Consider the following 20,986-nt stretch of genomic DNA (forward strand, 5'->3'; position numbering starts at 1 on the left):
TTCCTTCCATCCTTCCTTCCTTCCTTCCTTCCTTCCTTCCTTCCTTCCTTCCTTCCTTCCTTCCTTCCTTCCTTCCTTCCTTCCTTCCTTCCTTCCTTCCTTCCTTCTCTCCCTCCCTCCCTCCCTCCCTCCCTCCTTCCCTTCCCTGCTCTTTTGAAAAGTGTGCATCTCACACATATGAAGAGAGCCGTATTAGCCTGTTGCAGCCAAAACTAAGACGGAGCCCGATAGTACCTTTTTAGTCTAACCCATTTGGTGTTGATGTTCCCAGACTCCTAACTTCTGCCTACCTCACCCAGGAAAGCAAGAGCCAAAGTTTCTCTCTCACCAGCCTGGAAAGGGTTACAGGGAAGGAGTTGGAAAGAGCCCAGAGGGGAAGAGTCGGTGACGTCTCAGTTCCTTTTCTCCAATCAGGATATAATCAACAGCCACGGTTCAAGAAGCAGAAGGAAGCAAGGAAGGGCTTCTTCAGCGGTCCTGCCACTCTGCTTGCTCGCTCGCTCGCTGTCACTTCGGGCGCTTTCTCTCTCTCTCTCCCCTCCCTCCCCTTTCTCCCTTCACTCCCCGCCTCTTGGGGCATTCATTTCTCTTGGCTTTTGCCCCCCTGGAAACTGCCACCCTGAAGTTTCTGGTGGTGCTGCTGGCCGCAGGGATGCTCGCTTTCCTTGGTGCAATCATTTGCATCATCGCGAGCGTCTACCCTGCGGCCAGCCATGCCGGAGCCCTCCAAGGTGCTGATAATGGCTCCAACGCCGCGGCCTCTGCCCTCTTGCCCGCCTCCGGTTCCGACAAGACGCTGGGAGCCCTCCACGGGGCTGGCGAAAGCAACTACGGGGGCTTCTCGACAGGCTCCCAGGACTCTGTGCTAGACCTCCTGGCCAGCGCCCGCCCGCAGCAGCATCAGCAACTCTTCAGCCGCTTCCTATGCACCCCGCTGACGGTCGAGTGCCCCGCGGAAGGGAGCCCGCAAGGGGACAGTCCGGCGGCGGCGGCGGCGGCGGCGAGCGAGGAGCTGTTCTTTCTCCAAAGCACAGCCGAGCAGCTAAGGCAGACGGCGCAGCAGCAGAAGGAGCAGATCCGCACTGATCAGGAGACTATCCGGGAGCTGACCACCAAGCTGAGCCAGTGCGAGAATGGGCTGGAACTCAGTTTCCAGGATAGTCCCTCCGTCTGGGGGGTCCCCAGGCAAGACGCCATGCCCATGGATGACCTGTCCTGGGATTCGCCGGCTATGATCCAGGAACTGGAGGAAGCTGTTAGGACGCTGAAAGACAGGATTGACAAAATCGAGGTAAAATAAGGGAAAACATCCTGCTGCTTCTCCCACTCCTTCTCCCTTTTCTTTTCTTTTCTTTTCTTCTGTTGTTGTTTGTTTAGGGGTTTTTTGGCAAGGGTCCCGCAAAAACTTCTCTTTGCTTCTCTTGATTGCTTCTCCTTTTTTTTTTTTTTTCTGTCCACCGTTTTCCCAAATTGCAGTTTAGACATTCAGATAATATGTGATTGAATTAAAGCTACCTTCTTCTGGCCTTCACTGGGCAAGAGGAAAGTGTCAAGGGCCATGTTGTGGAAATGAAGAATAGTTGTATGCATATGGAGGGAGGAGGGCCAATCGGTTGGTATACTGGACACTTTGTGTCATATTATATTGGGCACCTTCTGTCAACACTGCCATTAGCTACTTCAAAATAAATACGAATATTTTTGGAAGTCAAGTAATTAATTCCTCCTCCTCGGAATTTTGTCAGATTGTACACTGATTCATTGCAAGGCCTATTGGCAAGAGACCATTTTCAAATATTTAAAAAGAAGTTTCATACAGCAAGAGATAATTCCACATCTATTCAAGAAGTCGATCTAAAAACATGTTACTCTTTCTTTGACAATATTTTAAAAATTCTTCTCCAAATCTTTTCTTTGATTAAAATGAATAAGGGTACACCTCACTTAAGGCAACTGTGAGTGATATTCCTCTTGAAATTTATTTGTGTGTGAGAGAGAGAGGGAGGGGGGGAAAGAGTAAGTAATTTGCATTTTCCTTGTCAATGGTTTTTAGAAGATGAGAAATCCACTGAGATTGGAGTTTTAACTATTGAGTGCCATTTTCCATTTTCCATAATACAGTTTGCAACCAAATGTGTATTTGAAAGGTTGCAGAAGCCAATCCCACTTTTCCAGATAGTGCAGCCCACTATCAAACATATATGTAAACATTTAATTTGTGATCTCAGTATATAGATGCAGACATAAAATAACAATAGAGTGTCTATCGGCACTACTATATTTCTTAAATTGCTCTAATTTGATGTATGTCTAATCATTGTCATCAAGGTTTCTCTTTTGGCAGGAACTTGGTGCCAGTTTCAAGACAGGTAATTGCTTGATATCTCTGCAAACATTGTACCCCATCGCTTGTGATTGTTTCAAAAATCATTTCAGAAGATTTAGTACTATGTGGACCACATACTCCCATAATATATCATTACAAGTTTAAGGATTAAATAATAAAAATGAAGCATAAATTCTTTTGAGGATTTGTGAAGTCTTGAACTTGTTATAATTATTCTGATGTAGTTGTAATGATACTGCTTTTATATACTCTTTGAAATCTCTTGGTTTGGGAAGATGACCACTGAGAAATCTATTCAGACTTACCAGGTGCAAACTTTGCTTTCTAGAGTTAGATAAAGACTGTTGCATTTTCCCAAGATGTTGATTTAATTCCTTTTCCCCCACTTTTTTAATTTTTGAAAAGTTGTTTTCTCCATTTTATGTATTAATTTTAGCTTAATTTCTACAAACTAACCTGTTATTTTTATTTTTCTATATTAATTTCAGTTTAATTTCTACAAGCTGCCCTGTAATTTTTTTCCCACATGAAAAGGTATGCTATATAAATACGTGAGATAAGTAAAGTCATTTCTTTCTAGCTGTTTTAGCAGGATTTGGCTGAATCCAGACTTATAGAGACTCCGTTCCTTCCAAAAATGGAAACGGACTAGACAGCCTCTAATAGCAAACATTAAATAGCACGGTTCTTTCTTGGATCTAGCATCTTGCCAGGCTGCAAATTATGTTATCTAAATGGATTGTTAAAAATTCAATATAGTAATATTGCTACAACTGTCAATTATTACTCATCATCTTGCCTATATTAGACATGTATAAACCTTTCTTATTAATTTTACAACGGTGCTTTAAGAACTTCAAGGCCAAAAAATAATTATTAGTTGAACTGCACTGATTAGAAATACATGTTGCCAAAAAGAAGGACTAAAGGTTCATCCCTTTCATCAAGTTCTGTCACGTAAGAGCCTTCATGGAGGAAATAACACTAATGCTCATTCTGTCAATTTCCATGGTATCTTGCACGTACGTGCGTGCGCACACACACATTCTATAAAATATCTTTGACTAGCTTGAATGAGCAAGAAGCCTTTGATGTGTTGCACCCATTCCCACGCTTGAGATACTAAGTAGGTGTAGGTAGTCCTTGACTTGCCACAGTTCATTTAGTGACCATTCAAAGTAACAACAGCACTAAAAAAAGTGACTTATGACCATTTTTTACACTTATGAATGTTGTGGGATCCCCATGGTCACGTGGTCAAAATCCAGACCCTTGGCAACTGTCTCATATTTATGGTGGTCAAAGTGTTCCGGGGTCATGTAATCAAATTTTGCCACCTTTTGATAAGCAAAATCAATGAGGAAGCCAGATTCACTTAATAACTAGGTTACTAACTTATCAACTGCAGTGATTCACTTAACAACTGTGGGAAGAAAGGTCATAAAATGAGGCAAAACTCACTTAACAAATGTCTCACTTGTCAACAGAAATTTGGGATTAAATTGTGGTTGTACCTGTAACTACCTCTGGATAGGTAGGTATAATTTCTTGGCATCTTCCAGTTTTATATAAATTATTTTCTATACCCACTGAAGTTTAAAAAGAATGATTTTTAGTGTTGCAGTCTGAATTTTCTTTCAGTGATTTTTTTTCAAGGAGTTTTGAGTTCTGTATTAATCATAATGATCAAGATTACTATTAACACATTTGAATATTCTTTGAGTCAGGCTAGTCTTGTGGATAAACTGAGGTTTTATACAAGAAAACCATAGTATCAACATTTCAAATACATACTAATTATTTCAGATACCAAGGAATCTTTGAATTTAAGTATGGGATACATCTCATAAGTTCTAAAGTTATTCACAGTAAATCAACTTGATGTAGACAGATGTCTTTATCATAGCCAGTAAAAAGAAATTTGCTAAAATCCAAATTAATGTGAGGGGATTTCTTATGCTCTAGCTACCAATGGTTTTTCTTTTGCTTACAGAAATATATCTGAATATCTGACAATGGGCTAAATTCATCAAAAATCCAAAAGTTGCATCATATATTGTAAAATGATGGAGTGTTTCTCCATCCACTTTCCTCTCACTTTTTTCACTTCAGATATTGACATCTTGCATGACTAATATTGTTTGGCATGTTACAAACTTTTGGAGGGCTCAGAAATCAAGAAGCACACTCTGCACCCCCACTCTTGCTTCAACAGATGGGAAGTTATGAGCTCACCCAACAGCTTTTAAATATGCATTCTGAACATTTTTTTTCTTCCTTCCAAAAATTCTTTGAAAAATACCACCCACTGCATCATGAGTTCAGGAAGTTAATTGGGTACAAGAGACAGAAAAGTTTCAGGTTATAAGTTCTGGAAAGTTTACAATTCTCTGGCAATTTACAGAGCCATCCAAGCCAAGTATGAAATATCAGACATGCACATTCTTCGGCAAGATTATTTGCCCAAATAATTCAGCCACTAAGCACAACTCATTCCCTGGACTATATTTGCAAAACAGTTCAATTAGCTCCCATTTGTCCCATCCTTTCATTTGTCCCATTCAGTCTTCTGTTCCCAATTATCTTCCTGAACTCATGATGCAGTGGGTGGTATTTATCAAAGAATATGCCTGCCTACTAGAAATACAATGGAAGCTAGTTACATTGGTATCTTCCAATCTCTTTTTTGTTACTTATAAGGAGACCATGGGCTTCCAGGTAGCTTCGCTAAAAGATGAAGCCAGTTTTTTGTAGAAGAAAATGATGTGATGTGTAACAATGTCTTTTGACTGATATTTCTCATTTTCTGTTAGAGTTGTGTGTTTTCCACATTCACTGTAGCTACTTTTTAGGGAAATAAATGAAATAAGACCTCATTCCATTCATGAGAATGTTATTGAAATGCTCTTCTTTGAAATACATTTCAAAATATTTTTTTCTTTCATTGAATGACATAATTACAAGATCATTTACAAGATAAAATTACAAGATCATTTTTTCTGCACAGCTTTCTGTTATATAGCTGGAATCTTATTGTTTTGCATTGGTTCAGCTAAAAGTATAAATATTGGTACATTTCTTCTAACTTTAAAACTCTGGGTCTTTGAGAGACAATATAACATGGGAAATAAGGGAAGCTTTTGCTTGTGTTATTCTAGAAATAATGGGCATAACTTGTAGCTACTTAGGTTTTATTTAGGGGGGAAATAATAATGGTTAAGATCTGCACAACAGTGAAAAGTCTGCCTGTGGAGATTGTGGCTTCTCCATCTCTGAAGATTTTCAAGAAGAGACTGGGCCTCTCAAAGATGGTCTAATGGGTTTTTCTGCAGGAAGTTGGATTAGATTATCCTTGTCGCCCTGAGTCTTCAGAGAGGGACGGCATATAAATTGAATTAATTAAATTGAATTAATTAAATTAAATTGTGATCCCTTCCAAGTTCACACTCTATGATTCTATGTAATCAATTGGAATAAACAGGTGCTCCCCTGTAAGAAGAAGTATTAAACAAATCTGTGATTAGTAAAATTCATATTATCTAGATCAAAATGGTGCCTTAATAAGAAGCATAATTTCTTCCTACCCAAATTTTGTGTATGTTTTGGATATCAAGCATTCACCACCACCACAATATCACCCTTCTAGCCTTTCCTAGCATTCTTTTATTTTTATCGGCTTCAGGGTGCAGCAAAGAAATATATTCAGGATTTTAGGTAATTAATTGATTGGTTCCAGGCTGAGCTTCTACACTCTTTAATCTAGATCAGGGGTGTCAAGCTCACATTGTCACAGCAGCATCACATGATGTATTGGAACTTTTTTTCCCTTTTGCTAAATCAGGCATGGGCGTGGCCAATGCATCACGCGGCCCGTAGGCCAGGAGTTTGACAGCCCTGATCTAGATAGTACTAATGCAGTCAGATGTACTAGTTGGGCTACAGGAGTTTCTTATCCTACTCCTCTCCAGAGGTCCAGTCATTTTGGTAGGAGATGAAACTGTAATTTAATAAATGTTGAGGTTACTACATTGGGAAAAGGCTGGGTATGGGATGTAGTAGAATTGTATCTTCCTTTCTAGGCTTGCTCTGTGTGTATGTGTACATGTGATCTGTATGTATTATGCCATCCCATCTCTACCTGTGGATGGTTCCAATACAAAATAAAAGGCAGACTAGACAGACTCAAAATGTCTAATTGAAATAGCAATACATGCAATGAAATATCTGAAATGGCAATAAATGCAATTACATATCTAATTGAAATGGCAATAAATGCAATTAAATATCTAACTGAAATGGCAATAAATGCCATTAAACAGAGATGCATATATTTTGAGTAAATTATAATAAATAGATGTTCATTTATTATGGAGACAGAGAGAGCTGGCTGTAATGAGAGGAAAAAAGAAAACTTAATAATAATAATTTAATAACCTAAGAATAAAGATAAGTTATATTAAATTATTGATAAAGTGAAGTAAAATCTGATGGCATAACAGAAGCACTTGTAATATGTTGACAAAAATCTCGGTCATTCCTTAGCAATATTGGTGGCAAGTTGATAATTCTCTAACATAAATTCTGAGAGAGAGCAGGAGGAAAGAAGGGAGACAGAAAGGCAGTTTTAATGGGTTACATTTCAGCTATTCAAAAGAAAAGGAAAAAATAAACACCATCGATGATGGAAAGAGACAGGGTAATAAAAACTTCATTATTCACTATAGGAGAAACTGTCTTCAGGCTAACCATGGAGCTAAACTCAAAAGCTAAACCTAGAAGTCTTTGATATTAACAAATAGAGTGCTATGTGAAGATACAAATGTGACATTTAAATTGAGAACTAGATCTAAGAGGGGTCACAAACAATATCATTATGCCTTTGCCAAAACCAGGATGATTCAGAACTCTACCTAGCTGTTTGGCAACATAAAGGGGAAAAAAGAATGAAAGAAACAGTGGAGCGCCAAACGCCATTATGAAATACAGACAATGCTTTTTATCAGAAACGTTGTCCCTTCCTTATCAGCAGTTCATTCTTCTTATTCCCTCTTTTAATTCCCGCTGCCTGTATTCTGTAACATTTTGGCTTTTTGAGCAGCCCACATGTTCTGCTGCACATAACCTGAAGGACATATGCATGGGCCTAATTGGGAGGAAGGTAAAGGAAAAGCAAATGGAGGATGTAGTTGAAGACCTGGGAGCAGACCCCTAATGGCTATTAATTTATTTAATACAATCTGGAACAGCCTCTCAAGGGCTCAGCTGGAACCTTTGTGTTAAGAAAATGAAAATGGAATCCAGCCTGGTGACATTAACCAATATTAACCATCCTAAATGCAATCCTGGTGAGAGGAGGTAGATGATTTTATATGCTGCCTCCCCTTCGTACCATCTTTTAATCAATGATCATGACAAAACTGAAGCTGCTTCAGTTTTTTTCCCCCTTCTCTTTGTCCGCTGCAGAGAAAATACAATTGTCTTCCTCTCATCCAGCATTTTCCTATCAATTATCTTTTCTTGTAAAGGGCACCCTCCAAGCACAATGTGCTCCGTGCCTTGGTTTGCCCACAGAGGCAATGATTCTGTTCCCTTGGTAGGAATAGTACTTGAATCATTTGTGAGGGGAAACCTATTATTACTAACATAATGGCAAATGTTCGTTGAACTGGGGGCAAAGATAACCCTGATACTATTATTGTTCTGGCGCAACACTGTTCTCATGACAGCAAAATGAAATGGGGAGAAGGACAAATTTTGTAAGAACAGACTGTTATTATTCATAAAATGTAAATGTCATAAAATGTCAGCACCGGGACAAAAGCCCATCTCTGGGAAAACTGACTTTTTCCAAAGCTCTTACTTTATTGAAATGGAAGGAGAGCGGATTGTTTTAATACTATCAACACCAATATCTGTTCCCAAGAATCTATCTACATAGCCATTTAGGAGCTCAAGTCTGAAAAAGGGGCTCCGGTTTCCTCAGAATCCTCAGAACCATGAAGTCCCATCACATGTGCTTTAGAATGCTCTTCTTCAACCCAGATGTAGCACACCGTCTGAGGTTGTATAGTGCTGTATAGTAAGCATCAGATCTGCTCCTCATCAGTGTCTGAATACAATTTTCTGGGAATTTCATGTAAGTTTTCCTGAATAGAAGTATAGTGAATAAATACGCTTCCCACATGCTGGCCTAGAAACCAGGAGACTGTGAATTCTAGTCCCACCTTAGCCATGAAAGCCAGATGGGTGATCTTGAGCCAGTCACTCTTTCTCTCAATGGGTTCTCTGATGTGCCAACTATAAATGGATTTCTCTTGAAACCAAAACAATTCCCTTATGTTGTACAGTTTTGATTATGAAGTCTTCCCCAACCTAGTGTGTTGGGGGTTGAATCCCTAGAATTTCTAGTCATTTAAAGGGTTTATGATTGGGGAAAACCAGGATAGATATTCTGGCCTGAGACTAAGAGGACACTATGAGGATGCTGGTGAAAGAATATTGTAGGCTTATGAATCGCCTTCTTTGAAAATTCAGTTTATGGCTATGAGGGATGAAGGCCTTTCTGTGATTCTACCACACTGGTGGAGCTCATTCCTTTCTGAGCTATTATGACTTGATTTGAGAAATTTTTTCTAAATAACACGAAGTTATTTGGGCTACAAAAAGTGCTTGGAGATATGTGAAAAAGATTTTGCTGAACTAGAATAGTTTTGCTTTTTCTATTCTTATTTTATAGTTGGTTGCACAGTCATTTAAGAGTTTAGACTGGATCTGGCATTTTTATCTACCACTGAATCTTTCCGAAGAACACAGGAGAGCCAGATGTTATTGTTTAATAACAGTAAAGGTGTCATCAAAGGATGTAAATTGCTCCGAGTAAAACTTTTGCAATTGATGGGTGGTGAATCTTTCAATGCCAATGGAGTTCAAGGGGTGTTCTAGTTGTTTCGGCATTGCGCCAAAAGTGTCTTTTACTATTGGTACTATATTTGCTTTCTTTTGTCACATTCATTCTATTTCTGTTTGAAATAGTAGTATTTTGTGATTCTTTTTCCCCAGTTCTTTCTCTTCTCTTCTCCTATCTCCAGGTACCACAACATCCACTATCCCAGTGTTTCTCAACCTTGGTAGCTTGAAGATGGGTGGACTTCAACTCCCAGGATCCCCCAGCCAGCAGCGCTGGCTGGGGGATTCTGGGAGTTGAAGTTCACCCATCTTCAAGCTTCCAAGGTTGAGAAACACTGCACTATCCAGATATTTTTGTCTTTCTTACTGACAATTGTTAAATGTGAGGTGTTATGTGACAGGTGCTTGTCTATTTGAATTCTAAAGTCGCAGAGCACATTAACATCTTAATTTTCTATTATTTTCTCTTTCCAACAGTTCTTGCTTGCAGGCAAATGGTATTTCTTGCAGATATTCCAGTGCACAATGGTGGCTACTTTGTTGTGCCATTTGTTTGTTATTATTATGGTTGGTTGCACAGTTTGCCAGAAATTTAGATTGGATTTGGCATTATTATCCAGCTATCGTGTCCTTCCCAAAGACCTGGGATAGGCAGATGTTGTTGTTTGATAGTGTTAAAGGCATTGTCTCAAGATGTAAGCTATGCCAAGTAAAGCTGCCTTTTGCAATTGTCTGATAGCAATTTTGTCAATGCTGATAGTGTTCAAGTGATGCTACAGCTGTTTTGGGTTTGTGCCAGTGGTGGGTTGCCCCGGTTCGCACTGGTTCTATAGAACCAGCAGTAAAACCGGTGGGAGGCTCCGCCCACCAACTCTGACATCATCAGAATGCTTCTGCGCATGCGCAGAAGCTTCTGGGTATGCGCAGAAGAGCGTGCACACATGCGAGTGAAGCAAGCATGCGTGCACGGCCCCATTGCGAACTGGTAGTAAAAGTAAGTAGAACCCATCCCTGGATTGTACCCAAGGTATCTATCACAATTGGTTTATTTATTATTGTTGTTATTGTGGTAGTTATTGTTGTTGGTTGCATAGTCTGCCACATGTTTAGATTGGATTATTATTATATACACAACAATGTAGAATCATAGTTGTCAATTCTTTAGCTGGTGTTGACCTTCATATGCATCAAGTTATTCCCAAGGAGTGAGAACCTGTGAAATATACCAGTATAGTATATGTGTCCGGACCCAAGCAGTAATTGACAGATGGAAATTTTGTTATTAATTTATTTACTTAATGCAAAGATGGTTAACTAAAATCATGTCCATAGATATCACCATGCAAAATGTGCCATGGATGCTCAACAGGATGCCTGCCCTACTTAAATTTTAAAAAGTAATCTCTTAATATAAAGACCAAATGGGAAGTCGATATCCAGCAAAACCAAGTAGCAGACATCAGCAGTGCATTTATGGTGCTTTGAGACCCACAAAGTTTCCTCTGACACAATAGAGACAGCCATCTGGGTTGCTTTTTCCCCTTCGAGTAAGTGCATGCTTGGGACTGCTGATGTCCATCAATACAGCAGTTCTTTAAATAGGCAAGTCTCCTGTGGCACATCTAAAATTCAAAATGTGCCACCACCTCAGTAATAAAGTCTACCCCCCACTCTAATGGTTGAATTGTTTCTACTAAATTTGTAACTTGTCTTAACCCTTGACAAGAAGAAAGACAACAAATAAAAAAGAATCAATAATGGTAAGCTCTTAACTATAAATGGTCTAGGAATGGTTATAGAAAGTTTAGCTTGGAATCTAGGCTGGCATAAAAATAATTTGGTAATGTAGGTGACAAGCAGTGCATAAGTGACAAGCATTGCATAAGTGATAGTTTATTTATGTAAAGCAAACCCATCAGGTGACTGAAGTAATTATGTCACAAGCACCAGGTTAAAGAAGAAAAGGTAGGGAAAAGAAAGTTTACACGGGCATTCTGCAGAGGGAGAGATAGAGCCAAGTGACCAAAGGGACAAGCTTCCATTATGATATTATGATGTGCATGGGAAATGAATTAAACTATGAGTACTTCATTGTAATGACTTTGCTTTAAGCCAGGGTTTCCCAAACTGCAAGGCAAACTTCCCTCGAAAGGGTGCAGATGTAGTCGAAGGGAGGTGTGAAATCTAGCTTTTCCAAATTTTCATTTTATTGTTTCTATTGTTCACTTGTGTTTATTTTGGTATTTTGGTTTTTTAGGGTAGGCGTGTGCATTAAGATTAAACTGAAGGGAGAAGTGATGAGAAAAAAATGAGGAACTCCTGCTTTAAGCTATCATGGAGCACATCCATGTGTCTCTCACACACACTGTTTTGCCTTTAGAATGTTTCTCACACTATTTGAGATTAAGGTTCTTAAAAAAGGAACATTAGAAATCCAGAATAAAATATGTTTTTCTTTTGAGTTCTTGGATTAACATTGGTTTTTTTAAAAAAATGCTGAAGTGCAACATTCTTTTTTGCTCCAAGTCTCTGTTCCTTTCTTGAGAAATAGAAGCAGTGGTGGGATTCAGCCAGTTCGCACCACTTCGGGAGAACCAGTTGTTAACTTTCTGAGCAGTTTGGTGAACTGTTGTTGGAAGAAATCATTAGGACAGAGAACTGGTTGTTAAATTATTTGAATCCCACCACTGAATAGAAGGTCTAAAAAAGGAAGAACCGCAGCCTCCTTCTCTATTCTTCCAAATTCCATCAGGTCTTTTGGGTGTATTTTGCCCGTCTTCAGAATCCCGCATGGGGACCTTTGCACGTTCTGCTGATCTTATTTGTGGGAGGCTAATTCAGAGACTGGTAGAATTGGACAACCACTCTGTGTCAGAATCAGAGCCACGACTGATATTTGGGATCAGTTCTGCTGGAGAGAATATTCATTTACCCAGATAAATTAGCTAAGGAAGGAAATGTTTCTTTCAGATTTAAATTGCAGATGTATTGAAAAGAGGAAAGGTAGAATAAGATATGAATATGCTGAAAAGATTTTCTATCTTGTTTAGAAAAAGAGATAGAAAATAGGTAGAAAAAAATTGCTATCCAAATGAGTATATTAAAATATTCCAGTTGTATTAAATTTATTTCATATACTACTGTACTGCTTCTGATGTTCTTCTGCTAAAGTAATATGATATAATGAAAAAAATCACATTTGTTCATTAACTTTATTGTAAGCCAATCTGTGATAGGTAAAGAAATGCTGTAAAAAATAGATCAGATCAGATCATTTTAAATTTACAAATATTTTTCAAGAGATACATATATAAATAATGGAATAAATATATTAAAAATACTAAAAATAAATAACAAGTGGAAACATCAATTCTCAGCAACCAAAGATATTTCAATAATGGCGTACACACGCACGCACGCACGCACACACACAAAAAGAAATTTGATATAAACTTCCTGAACAAGGAATTTCATTATTTGGAAACATTTTCATATTGGCAACTTATTGCATGTTCCAGCCATTGCTATGGTGATAAATAATTTTTATTGACAAACTTTAAATTGTCACACTGATGGCTGGGTCATGTGACAAATTGTTAATGTGGCTGTCCTCTGAGAATAATCATCAAAAAAGGCCGACTTCCTTCTCCCACGGGTGTAATTGGAATCCAGAGGAGGGCTTCTACACCTGTTGGCTTATAGAGAAGATAAAGTTTATGATATTAATAACCTGTTCTTTTAAGACGTCCATTCATCATTTATATCCTGCCATTGCTCTTAAATTGTCAGCTATTATACATCCAAGGAATGGAAAGAACAGAAAGCAAAACCAGTAAACCTTTTCCCCTTGCTTTCACAACCTGATTTTTCTACAAAGCACAGCTTTAGTAATAAACAAAAGACTCTTTTTGGATAGATGTGCTTGATTAATATACATACATGGACCAATAATTTCCCTTGGCAAAAAAAAATAATAATAACCCACAACCTTATCTTCTACCAAGAAGAGAGAATGTGCTGATTAATTATGAGAAGAAAAGCTACAACTTTAATTAGGAACACCTAGGAGTAGTTCATCAAAACACAGAAAGGGGTTTAAATAATAGATGCATTTCTCTAGATCAGCTTTTGCAATAATGAATGAGCGCGGCAGGAAGCTGTGGACAGCAGGGAGTTCTTCATTTGTATTAACATCTGATGTAAGTGGCTAATAGTGGATAGACGGAGAAATAACACTAGTAGAAGAGGGTGAAAAATTACTTTAATCTTTCAAAAAAAAATTTGTTCTTGCCTATCTTTGCCTTTCATTCCACCTTTGACTTTCTTATTTTTCCTTTAATTTAACCCATGCTAATGAAGGATAGGCAGTGATCCAGGCATGATGGTCTCCAGATCTGTTTGGAGGCTTATCATATTTGAAGAACATCAAGTTGGGGAATACTAATGTAGTCTATCTCAGAGTCATGTTATTTTCTCATATTTACATTTATAAATCCATTCTCTTCCATTTCTTCATCCTAGTATAAAATAGAATATTTGTTTAAATGTATAGGTCCATTTAAAAATACTTTTTTTAACATATGGTTCTAAAATAGATATTTTTAAAGAGCCACAGAGAGGCTCAAAGTTTTGGAACGGGTCATTTAGGTTATTAAATCTAATCCCTGTTCAATGCGGGAATCCATAGTAAAGCATCCACAACAAACTAGTATTGAAGCTCTGTTTGACTAAAACTGGTGAAGATAAATCAACCACTACTTGAAATTCACTTTCTTTTAAGAGTTTCTTTGTAACATTTAATCTAATCATTCTTATTGCATTACTGAACAGTTTGTCTGAATCTTTCTTAAAGTTTACTTAGTCCTTGAGCTGAGGTCTGACCAAGAAAAAAATCAAACAGAATTATTGCTTCCTGTGATTTGGACAATTTACATCTGTTGAAACAAAGTTGCATTTCTTTTTCTTTTTGGTCCACATCATCTAGGTAACATATATATATATATATATATATATATATATATATATATATATATATATATATATATATATACAGTTTGTAATCAGCTAATATTTCAATGTCGTTTTCAAAATTACTATTGCCACGCTACATGTTCAACAACTGTGGATTTGATTTCTGTGTTTATAAGTAATGAGCTTTGCATTTGTTTCTATTACATTTCTTGATGGAATTTTCATCCTATTTCTCTAGGTGATAACGTTTGTTTCAGATGTTATATTAATTATCCTATCCAATTTTGTCACTTGCCATTTTGATAAACATTTTATTTCCCTCCTCACCCAAGTCATTAATAAAAAAAACCTGAAGAATATAGGACCTTGGACTGCTGAATCTTGTAGCACTCCACTGGTAAGCTCTTCCTGAGTACAATTTTCAAGCCAGCTACATATTTATACAACTGTTAAACCATCTAACCCACTCTTAACTAGCTACGTTAATTAGAATGCCTTGGGGCACTTAGTCAAATGCTTTGCTGAAATCAAGAAATATTCTATCTATAACATTCCCACAATCTATCTTATCAGATCACAAAATGTGATAAGGTTAATATGGCAGGACTGATTCTTGACAGGTTTATGTAACTTCTGGTAACGTACTGCTTTCAAACCTTAAAGACTGATTGCTTTATGAACTGGACTTTTTTCCAGGAATCGATGTCAGAAAGATTGGTCTATAATTCCCTATTCTGCAATTGAAAATAAGAACACCCTTAAGGCACTTGACATTTTACCCATTCTTCAGATTTTTCTAAAGATTTGGCTGTACAAGGCAGCAAATTCCTACAGTACCCTAAGGTACTGTAGGAATTTGCTACTTTGTGTGGCCAAATCTTTAGGAAAATCTGAAGAGTAGGTGACTGACTTCTTCCTAAACATTCAAACACTAAATTTTTATTTAATTGGGGTTTAATAAACCCCATCATAGCAATATCCTACTTTCTTTTATAGAGCAGATCTTTAATTTCGTTATAGATAGATTTCCTCTCAAAACTTTCTAAAAGTATTTGGCCCTAAAATATTTATTTAAATCTGAAAAATAATTGCATTTCAGTCTTGGAAATATGCAAAATGTTGGTTTAATTTGGCATCCAATCTAAACAAAATTCTCCAGATTTGTCTCCTTCACACCTCCTTTAGTGTTTTCTTTTCCGTTTCTCTTCTAGAACAATTTGCTTTTACTGATGTTCTTTCACAAAAATTAAGAATCACGACCAGGAAAAAATAAAAGCAGACAAGATTGCTGAACGGCATGTTCTATCATTGTTAACCCCAACATGATTTATTATAAAACAGATTCTAAAATCAAAACCACAGATGCTGCTCATTACAAATGTCTTATCCAGCCTCTTGAATGTTCAGTGCAAGCTATTATTTCCTTCCATAATTAATTCTACTGTCAAATTGTTCTTCTCCATAAGGAATGTTTTCTAACATTCAAGCAGAATGTGTTTTCCTGGACTGAAGCTCATTATTCCATGTCTTGAGTCACAGTTTTCTTCTGGAAGACATTCCTGTATGTACTTGAAGAGTGTTGCTATATTGTCCTGCAATTGACTTCCTTAATCTTTCTTCAAGGAATTTAATAGTTAAGCCTCTGAGGATTGTATACCATCTGCTTCAATGGTACTTTACCTCCCAGAGGTACCAAAAGCACTCAGGGAGCAAACTGTTTAAAGGTGAGAGACCACTCTGCCTTCGTAACTTCCTTTACTTCAACAAAATGGTTTCTACACACACACAGAAGTTTATTTGAGAAATGTATTGAAACTTAGGGCTGCTTTGTTCCAGAAGTTGGAAGCCTGGTGCTATGGCCCTTCCCTTAGGCAATTCAAAGCTTACATCTTTATCAAAACAAAATGTCCCTTAAAAGAGTATTTGTTTTGAGTTTCCTGTCATCCTCATTGTTCTTCAAACTCTTTCCAGTTATTTTTTTTTTTTAATTTGATTTATATGCCGCCCTTCTCTGGAGACTCAGGGCGGCTTACAATGCGTTAAGCAATAGCCTTCATACTTTTGTATATTTATACAAAGTCAGCTTATTGCTCCCACAAACTGGGTCCTCAATTTACCCACCGTAGAAAGGATGGAAGGCTGAGTCGACCTTGAGCCTGGTGAGAATTGAACTCGCAGTAATTGCAGGCAGCTGGATGTTAAATGCTGCCTTAGTGGGAGGCATTAGCCTCCTACGCCACTCAGGCTCACTGCACACAATTTGAATCCTCAACCTGAATCCAGGCTGGAACTGGATGCAATATTTGTGGTAGGTACATAACAGAGTAGATGTGCTGCTTCCTTTAATTTTAACTGCATTTGTACTAAGGTAGCATAACATCAGGGGCGTTTTAGCACAACTAAGTGAAATAGGGTTCTGTGGCTGAAAATATGTGTCTGATCTCTTCTGTAATCAGAGTAGAGGAAGGAAAAATAGGTTTCTCTATATGGGAACATTTTTCCCAGCAGGATTATCCGTTCTGGCAAACAGTAATAAGGACATGCTCTAGTTATGGATCTTCTCTATCTTAATACCAGCTGTGACCTCTGAAGTTACAGAACATTTTACAGAACTGTAAAATTAAAATTATTATATGGTGTCAACGATACTGGCTGGTCAAAGGGGCAAGAAAAAGTCCATTTACTCTTCATTCTTCATCCTTGGCAATTTAGGATCTTTCAGCCATTCTTTTCCAGACTTTTGGGTGTGGAAAAGCAGAAACAAGCACATTAATTGAAAATGCTTAAAAATATAGATACTATGCTTGTTTGAAATATTGGCAGCCATTTTCCAATTTAAAGTAAAATTTCTCAACCACTAATGTACAGGTATAAAAGCACAAAATATAAAACAATTAGCCAAAGACCTATATCTGGTCCAAAAGCCCGAAAAGATCTGAAGGGACCGATGTATTATTGTGTGTGGGAGGATATTCCGCCTCTTGTTCCTTTCTTGCTTGCCACTAATGTTAAAATCTCATGTCCAAAAAGTTTTTACCCACTGCGGATATGATCAACTGGTACAACATCCTTATTGTGGTAAAGATGCATTATATTTGAACTGATATTTGGACTTATTAAGAAATGCATAGGACAGAAAAGTTTCACTTCTATCAAAAATACATCTTGAAGAAATACAGATAAATAGGAAGCTTACTTTGTCACTTCATCACACACAATACACAACACAGATATAGGACAGAGTTTAAACACATTTTCTTTGCCCATCTCTCATCTTTTCTAATTGGTCAAAGCAGCTCATCAGTGCAAAGAGATGGGCAACATTTTGCAACACTTCCTTCAATTCCTTGGCCACCGAGAGTAATTTTGGGTCATATTAAACATGACTTAGCTGTCCCTTTCATATCAAGTGGTCACCTTTAAGCATAATTTGATTTATACACTCAATCCAAAATATTTCAGAGAAAGAGCCTTGATAGTACAGTGGTTTAATGCACCCTGTTATTAACACAGCTGCCTGCAATTTCTGCTGGTTCGAATCTCTCCAAGGCTCAAGGTTGACTCAGCCTTCCATCCTTTCTAAGGTAGGTGAAATGAGGACCCAGTTTGTGGGGGCAATAAGCTGACTGTATAAAATATACAAAAGAATGAAGGCTATTGCTTAACGCATTGTAAGCCGCAGAGAGAGAGAGAGAGAGAGAGAGAGAGAGACCAGCCTTTTCCCTCTGATTGATGGGAACTCTCCCCTGTGTTTCAAACAGGAAAGTTTTCTTTCTTATTGTACCTGGGCTGTACAAATCCAGATGGCCAATAGATGGCAGTAAATGGATACAGAAAATGCCACCCTCTGCTGTAGCTTTGTCCAGATTTTTGCAGCTCAGTTGTAACTTTAATCTAGTGTTTTTCCTGTGCGCTGCTCCCACTATCCATGCATGGGTTAATCCTTCAGTGCTTGGCAAACAACTGAGTGAAAACAAAAGGCTTTTGTTCCCCTTTCCGGCTCCCTAGCCACGCCTCTGGTCCCATGATCCCCCAGTCTTCACTCAGTTGCTGGCAAACACTGTAGTGATTTTGGGAGCTCCACAGTTTTGAGGTATTGTACATCTGTGGGGACTTTCTCCCTTTCTCTTTTTCTTTTTTTCTTAAAGTTTATCAGGCTTTCCCTTTCCTTAGAACGTTTAGACTTTTTAGTTAATTTTGATTAGTTATTTTTTTCCGCGGTTCCTTTACCATTTGCATTGCCTGCAAAGTTACCAGAGGAAGGGGGGGGAGCGGAGCTCAGCCACCCACGCCGATCGCTCCAGAGGGGAGGATTTTCAAACGGCTGCCCTCTCCTCGCCGTTACTGCTGCCGCCAGGAGCAGGCTCTTCCAGCTGACCTGCAGGCTTGCCTTTCGGAGCCCCCCCCCACCCCTCTTCAAAGGCGCGCCGCTTTTCTGCCGAAACCAAGCGGTTTGCGCGCTCATCAGCTGGGAGTCGGGTCGGGAGGCTCTAGCCACGTGGCGCCGACCCGGAAGGCTCACTCCTGAGCCGCGCCTCATCGGAGCGTCCTACGAGGGCGCGAAGAGGAGAGAGAGAGAGCCGAAAGCCTCAGCAGCCCCCCCCTGCACTACAGAATCCCCGTTGCAGGGGAAAAGCGCGGCGTTTGGACGGACCCTCGGGCCGCCATTGTGAGTCCGCTGCTGGAGCCTGGCACAGTGGATCAGCGCACCACGTGCCAGCGCCATTTTATCGGACCTTCGGGCCGCTATATTTGGCAAAGGATTTAAGCCTGTGTCTCCCTCCCACCAACAGGGAGCCGGCTATAGACCCCCCCTCCATCTCCCCCCCACTCTTGGAAGGGCAATCAACGGGGGAGAGGTAAGAGCAGCCCAGGTGCATTTGGAAGGATTACCGCTCGACCTGATCGGTACAGAGCAAGGGGCCTACCTGAACAGCTCACAGCCTACAGCCATGTCTCGCTCCCCCCCGTCTTCAGATATGGAGCTGGAGTTAACCCCCCCTCGCAAAAGCACAAAAGGGGGGAAAAAGAAATCCAAAAAGAGGCACGAGAGCTCAACCAGCAGGGCTGCATCAGAAGGCTGCCTACCCATCCGTGATAGGGACGCCTTAAGGAGGCACAATGCGCTGGAGCGACAGTGGGAGAGGGCCCACAAGGCGGCTGCCGGAACCTCTCCCAGAGAGCGTGGGTCCTTGGAACCAGCGCAGGTCACCCCAAGGGAGGCAGAACTGGGATGTACATCTCTGGCCGACATTGCAATAACCCCAAGAACCCCAGATGCGCCCAGGCTGGACCGTCTTACCCCCCATCTCGGGATAGGCCCAGGGGCTGCTCCGGAGCCTTCAATGACTACATCTCCAGCACAGCCCGTGCGCGCTAGGGATGCAAGTTCTACGCCCCCAGGGGTAGACCTCCAAACCCAGAGGGGGCCAGGGCTGGCGGCTCCAACGGACTTCCAGGCTATGTTTTCGGCTGCCCTCTCGTCCTTCTTCACTGCAACCTTACAGGCATCCCAGGCACCCGTGCAACCCGCACAGGTCCAGGCACGCCAACATCATCCACAACCCAGCCTTGGAGTACCAGGCCACCCTCCCCCAGAACGAGGGCAAGATTCTTCGTCTGAAGATTCAGACCAAGCAGAGGAGGGACCGGAGGAGATGGAGCTGTCAGAAGACGAAGGCCTGGCACCGGACACCCCCGCATTCACAGGCCTCTTTCGCCCGGCCCTATTCAAGTCCCTGCTCCACAAGGCGCGGCTCACAACCAACCTTGGAATACCAGGGGACGTCGCAACCGCCACCCCCGCAGCCCCCGGGTCCTCATGATGCGCTCTTCAAATCAGCAAAGCCGCAAAAGGACTATATTCCTTGCCCTCAGCTGTTTACGGATGTGATCCAGAACCCTTGGGCACAACCGGCCTCCCTGGCAACTCCCAGCAGCCTGGATAAGAAGCTCTACTGCTCAGCCCCAGAGCTGGAGGACCTCCTGGCACTCCCCTCAGTAGACCAGCCGGTGGCAGCGTTATCTTCCAGCTCCCTGGTCTCTACCGACCCGCTAGACACTCTTAAAGCTGAGGAGAAAAGGATGGAGGGGGCCTTTCGCAAGGCGCACCAGGCCACAGGCTGGGCAATCAGATCTGCGACAGCTTCCTCCTTCTTCAATAGAGCCTCGCTCATTTGGCTGCGCCACCTGCAGGACAGACTCCCGGCTGAGGACACTAGACTGCACCAAGACCTAAATAAGATAATAGCTGCCACCGAATACACTGCCGACAGCTCCCTGAACTCAGCCAAGTTCGCCTCAAGGGCGCTGGCCTCAACTCTCACCGCTAGGAGGCTATTCTGGCTTCGACCATGGAAAGCCGACTTCAAAGCCAAGTGGAAGTTGGCGACTGCCCCATATAAAGCACCAGAGCTGTTTGGTGCCTCGCTGGAACCCCTACTGATCGAGGGGAAGGACAAGAGGAAGATCCTCCCCTCAACTTACCGGCGCCAGGAACGCAGGTACACGCCTTACCCGCTCCAACAGCCCTTTCGTGCGGGCGCCGGACCCAGGGGGTCCTCCTCGCACCGCTCCCATTACCAGGGAGGAGACAGATTCCACGACAGACAACAGTTCCGAGACCGAGGACGACACCAGCAGCCTAAACGCAACTTCCGTGGAGCCGGTCCTAAACCCGCCAGAAGGGGGAAATGACTCCAGGCCCATGGGGCCCATAGGGGGAAGGCTCATCCTCTTCCATCAACAATGGGCCAGATCGAC

The 20,986-nt window shown here is 40.6% G+C and overlaps 1 protein-coding gene across 1 annotated transcript in view; it reads left to right on the forward strand.

Annotated features, from left to right (window-relative positions):
- Window positions 1-625: 625 nt before the first annotated feature.
- Window positions 626-20,986, forward strand: part of NPTXR (neuronal pentraxin receptor) — a 28,364-nt gene continuing 8,003 nt past the window's right edge. Inside the window, exon 1 of the mRNA XM_070947058.1 lies at window positions 626-1,291. Within this exon, the coding sequence (XP_070803159.1) occupies window positions 653-1,291 (639 nt within the window). The 5' untranslated portion in view covers window positions 626-652. The remainder of the gene's footprint in view (window positions 1,292-20,986) is intronic.

Source organism: Pituophis catenifer, unplaced genomic scaffold (assembly GCF_029215685.1).
Source record: "Pituophis catenifer annectens isolate HBS135680 unplaced genomic scaffold, rPitCat1.0.hap2 SCAF_7, whole genome shotgun sequence".
NCBI classification, from domain to species: domain Eukaryota; kingdom Metazoa; phylum Chordata; class Lepidosauria; order Squamata; family Colubridae; genus Pituophis; species Pituophis catenifer.